Below are 5,694 nucleotides of genomic sequence, written 5' to 3'. Positions count from 1 at the left end.
AATAAAAAACTAAACAAAACAAAAACACACACACACACACACACACACACACACACACACACACAAACTGGGGTAATAATACATTTTCCCCATCTTGTTTCTGAAGAACTCACAGCATCATCCTTCTTCCCATCGCGTCTGATTGGCTCATTCAGGTCCTCTTGGCTGCGGTAACTGAAGCTCTGGATGGCTTCAGTGACACCACGCAGCGAGCTAAAGATCTCATCAGAATTCATGTTTTCTGTGTCATACTCCAGCATACTGCAGAGAGAAATAGAGGGAAAAGAGGGAAGAACATTGACATTGGATGGACTGCAAACAACTCAGATAAACAAGAAAGCTAAAACCTACAATTATTTAAAAAAAAAAAACTGAGCGGACAGCTCCAACATGCACCTACGAGTAAATACAAATGGATGCTGCAAACATAAGTTTTGCACAGGAATGAAATGACTCACTATTTTACATGCATTAAAAATCCCTGCACAGTACTGTTTCTTAGTTTTACATTTGAAACACAACCACCATCCACAGGGGAAGTCCGTATTGGGAAAGTCAAACCGCGACCGTTAATATTTTCGCATACAAGCGCTGTTAATCTGGGAGTGGGTGGGAATCTAAGCACCCATCCCGCCTCTCCTCACGGTGATAGGCTATCGGGTGAGTTACCTTGGTGAGAGCGCGCAGCGGAAGGCCCTGAGGGAGGGGCCGGCAGGAATAGAGGAGTGAGACGGAGGAGTAGGAGGAGGAGGAGAGGGAGAAGGGTGCTTTAAGAGCCCATCGACACTCCAACCCCATAACCGACTGTGCCCACAGAACGGCCAGAGAGGGAGAGAACAGGGCAGAAGAGGAAGAGAGAGAAAAAAAGTGGTCCAGTCCGAGTGTTGTGGTTAGCAGCATGAGTTAATAAGTTTAAGAGGACCCGAAACCCCTAAATTATCATCTTTAGTGTTCTGCAGGCCTCTTTTAAACAGTTTTAGATCCTATATGAGAGGATGACTCTCCAGGTGATAGGACTCCCACCCCAGAAATGCAGAAATTCATTTTAAGGGTTTCAGGTTATAAAAGGAAAATTTTGAAGAAAACAACACAGCAAGTCCTAGTCAGATGTTTAGTACATGTTAGGAGTCATAAATCAGGGCGACAGGCTCTTGGAACTGCTGTAGAAGGTCTTCGTGCCCAGAGTGAGATCATGCATTAGTGAGGTCAGCATATGAGAAGAGGATGTGTTACCTGGGTGACAGACCCCCGTGGGAACAATTTGTGGGCGAGGTGAGAGGACTAGTCCTGCTGGTGGGGTGCCGGGGTGGCGTGCGGCCCATTGTATTGCTTGGTGAACTCTGTGAAGGAGATAAAGATGAAAATGGAAGCCTAATGATTTCAGGTTAGGGTAAACAATTGTATTTAATGGTAAACAAATACTTTACATGTGTTTAAAGATAATGTAAATGCTCCATTTGCTTAAAAAGGCTGTCTCAGACAATAGTGTAACANTTTTCTGACAAAGAAATGCAGTTTCGGGGAACATGATGGACTTCTTTCAAAAACAACAACAAAAAATGTTGAATGGTAGCATATATTCAATCTCTTAATATACAGTCTCCTTAGAGATGAAACAAGACATCTTACCACACTGCTGGTGTTGCTTGAGTTCTTCAGATGGTTATGCAGAAGCTTGGTGGCTCCATCCTGGAATGTTTTAGGCAGAGCGCCCAGCAGCATGGTGAACTCGGGGGTGTTCAGCTCAAAGAGTGAGATCAGCACCACCTGGGCGGCCTGCATGACACAGCATATACCTCATGAGATACAGCACACTACAATGAACCAGAGCGCATTTACACATGCCGAGAAATACCGGTTGTGATAACGGAAATTGGAAAAAGATACTGTACAAAGAATTGGGACTGCAGTGCTACTATTAAAAGAACACAACTGGACCTGTTATATTACCCACACACTAGAGTTTATACGGTCACTTATGAGAGCAGGTCCAGCTCGATTTTACAAACAAATTTCTATTTGTCAATAGCTCCATCAGAGCTTTCTCTAGTGTGTAGGTGCCTTCAACTTCAGGGATGGGAATCATGAAAAGATTTCTGGTTGCAATTTTTTTTCACCTTCTTCTAGCTAGTGATTACATTAGTCAGGAAGAAAAAAAACACAGATTCTTACTGCATTTAACACTTTCAGTATAAGGTTGTCAGGTGTGAGAATTTCACATTTCAACAGATCAACAAACCATGAATAAACTCATTTAAAATTGTAAAAAAAAAAAAAANAAAGACAAAAATATCACTTTTATTGTATCATCAACAGTAGTTTAACACAGGCAAGATTCCCAACCCTGGTTAATGTGACCCATATTTCACTCAGTTTTAACAGATCTCAAATGTCATCTCAATTCAATTCTGTTTAATGTTAAACACATGCAAGAAAATTAATTCACTCAGTTATTCTGTGAAAAGAAACGAAACCATCTTAAGCAGTGGAGCATTACAGCAATTAAGATATGAAAGGAAACTTTAAAAATCGCACTCAATTATTAATTTAGTATTTAAAAAAAAAGGCTGCTCTCTTTACTTCTGGAAAATTGCATGTTAAGAGATTGTATTCAGCAGTCACTTTGCAAGGCAACGAGACAGATTAGAGTGAGGAGAGGTCACACGGTTAGGTGCAGCGGTTACGTGCTGGTTGTTGGTTAGGCCGTTGGATTGGCACTACCTGCTTGCACCTCTCTTCCAGGTGACCCTCTCCAGGAAGCAGAGCTGTAGTGCTGGGCCTGCCTGACAACTCCTCACATGCCCAGTTATGAAGAGTCTGGGCCACCGTGTCAGGGCAGTTGGGTAACAGACAATAAAAGAGAAACTGATGACCAGTGGTTGCCTTTAGACAGCAACTGATATTGGGACGAAACGTCTGTTCATTTTGACTTACTGATGTTCAACCTTAAAACTAACAACCCAGTAACTGTGAAAAAAGCTAAAGTACATAATAACAAAGACAGTCTGAAGAGGATTCATGAAGGGATAGTTTTCTGTCATCATTTTAAATCAAGCATGGCACAAGTCAAAAGACATGTGAGAACCAGAGAATGCATCAGTAAAGTATTGCAATACAATATATTGTTAGTTATATTTCATGAATAACACCTACTGAACTAAAGCAACTTTTTCCACTACAAGTATAAACTAAATTTGCTTGTATATCATATCATTTAAGCTATTAAATAGCCTGATGTATGAATATATGATACAACAACATAAAAATACATATATTGCAAATATAATGCACATATTAGTATCATTAGGATTTGTCTAAAGATTCAATAAACGGTTCCATTATTAAAAATATATATCTGACTATTAATACATTTCTAATATTAGGTTTTGTTTGCAGGGTCAAATTTAGGTTTGCTTTTTTACATACAAAAAAATCTGCCAAAATCAACCTAGAAAAAACAACAACTCAATGACACATTTTAAGCACCATTACAGCACTGTCTGTAAGCACAACTCCAAGGAAACTCACTTTTCTAACATCAGAGCTCTTGGGTTCTGTGGTCCAGGTGATAATGCGAGACACGGCTAATCTGGTCTCACTTGAGTTCACAAAATCTGCAGGGTCCATCTGCCGTGCCAGGGACTCAATGTATTTCAAGATAGCCACCTTAACCTGCATTACGACACCAAGATAAAAATAATTAACATATTTGGCACACTGTAATTGCAGCTGGGGCATTGATAGCAGTCATGGTAGGCATCATATTACCTTCAGATTGGGGGTTTGAGTCTGATCAACAATGAATCTCATTAGAATGTTAAACTGCTGGTCAAAGGGGAAAGACTCCCTAAGAGAAGAGGGGGGGGNAACTATCACTTGAAACAAACCTTGTGACATCCAGAGCCTTTTGGACCTTAGCTTGGACTGAGCCCAAGAGGTCAGCTCCCATTTTCTTCAGCAGCTGAGTAAGTAGTACAAAAAGCCAGTCCTGGAGGTCCTCTCTGTGCACGGTGATGAAATCTACTAGAGTCTCTAAGAACATGCTAAACACCTGGAACCAGAACATCATACATTATGCCAATACTATACCACACATTTCTGTATTAATGTACCAATGAATTAAAAACATATTTCTCCATTAAAAAAAAGTAAAGATTAAAAAAAAAAAAANCAATTCAGTTATTGAAAGAGAAATAAAATAAGATAAAAATAACATTTTGGAGTTTGTTTGGTCTTATTTTAAAGTATTGTAAAGTCATCTTGACGATTGCGAACCTATCTTGTAGTTATTTGTTCTTTGTACATCTATGAGATTTTTTTTGGCAGTTTATTGCCTGTAATACTCTTTATAAATCCAATCATTTATAATAACATAAAATAATAGCATGTATCTCTTTAACAGACAGCATGGTTTGATAAATCATTTAAGGGGGTGGAGTTTCATGATTCTGTTTAATACCTAGGATTAGGATTTTAAAAAAAACAAAAAATATGAGCGATAATTATACCGTTGCTGGTTTTAATGTGATGTATATGAAGAACGAACCCATTTATGTAAGAATAGGACATAATTAATCCATTGACATAATAAAATGGTTCAGGTGATTTGTAATATTCACTTACTCTCTATTGTTAAAATCCACACCAAGGCAGACCATGCAAACAACAGAAAAAAACACATTCCATTAGTGCAATCTCATTCCTTTTTGAGTTTAACACAAACACACTGCTTGCGAGACAAACATGGGGAATTTAACAGAATCCATATTGATGAAAGCCACTTATTTAGTCTATTATAATATGATTAATTTAAAATAATTTCACATGATGCAACACATTCTAAAGTAATCCTTCAATCCTCCATTTGGAATGTTATCATTAATCCAGTCATCGTAAGTAGATTAAGTGTGATCAAAGCAACCATGTGGAAAGGATGCGTCCTCACACAGGTTACCTTGCTGTGAGGATCTGCAAACATCCTGGTGAAGATCTCACATAGCCTCTTGAGCTCCACACGGCTGAAACATACACAAATATTATTAAAGGCCTGGCCGCAATAAGAGTGAAGCAGAAGACGCTTAAAAAGCCATTGCAAGCCAACTGAGTCTTAGCATATGCATTGAATACGCTAAAGAAAACTTGCCAGATATCGATAACTTTCTGAGAAATTACACCAAACAACCAAAAGTCCATTTGTGTTGCTCTGAAGGCCCCCACCTGAGAATGCGCTGGCTCTTCAGCAGGTTCTGCAGACCCAGCAGGCCCTCCTTCCTCTCTGACCAGTTGGAACTGGCGCAGTGGTTTAGCACTTCAGCGACGTCCTCTGTCTGACGCAGGTAGTGAGGAATGCCTCCGTTACGGGAACTATATGAACGCTCTGAGCAGGCACTGGATGCGTCGCTGTTTGCATCATCATCAGACTCGTACCTCCTTCTCAAAGGCTTGCGCTGAGGAGAGCATGGAGCAGATTAGTAGGTTCAAGGAAAGTTTTAGGCCAACAAAGGGAGTTCGTTCAACAATTCACCATGCATTACTTAAACATACAGTAAGTACGCTGTTGATATGAAAAAGCCATGCAGCATTAAAAAACAACAAGGGTTAAAGTTTGTTTAACACTAACTTTTGGGTATTTTCTGCCAAGTACACACTGCAAAGTTTTAGAAGTGACATCCATGTATAAAGGTGGGAAAAAAA

General features: G+C 39.5%; 1 protein-coding gene across 1 annotated transcript in view; it reads right to left on the bottom strand.

The window, feature by feature from the left end:
• Window positions 1-5,694, bottom strand: part of LOC122351618 (CLIP-associating protein 1-like) — a 42,377-nt gene that overhangs the window by 3,465 nt on the left and 33,218 nt on the right. The window contains 11 exon segments of the mRNA XM_043248827.1: window positions 69-261; window positions 670-804; window positions 1,234-1,340; window positions 1,630-1,776; window positions 2,722-2,817; window positions 3,529-3,672; window positions 3,769-3,847; window positions 3,888-4,051; window positions 4,624-4,626; window positions 4,955-5,018; window positions 5,218-5,447. Of these exon segments, the coding sequence (XP_043104762.1) occupies window positions 69-261; window positions 670-804; window positions 1,234-1,340; window positions 1,630-1,776; window positions 2,722-2,817; window positions 3,529-3,672; window positions 3,769-3,847; window positions 3,888-4,051; window positions 4,624-4,626; window positions 4,955-5,018; window positions 5,218-5,447 (1,362 nt within the window).

Source organism: Puntigrus tetrazona, chromosome 9, assembly GCF_018831695.1.
Source record: "Puntigrus tetrazona isolate hp1 chromosome 9, ASM1883169v1, whole genome shotgun sequence".
NCBI classification, from domain to species: Eukaryota; Metazoa; Chordata; class Actinopteri; order Cypriniformes; family Cyprinidae; genus Puntigrus; species Puntigrus tetrazona.
This window is presented reverse-complemented; position numbering and strand designations above follow the sequence as displayed.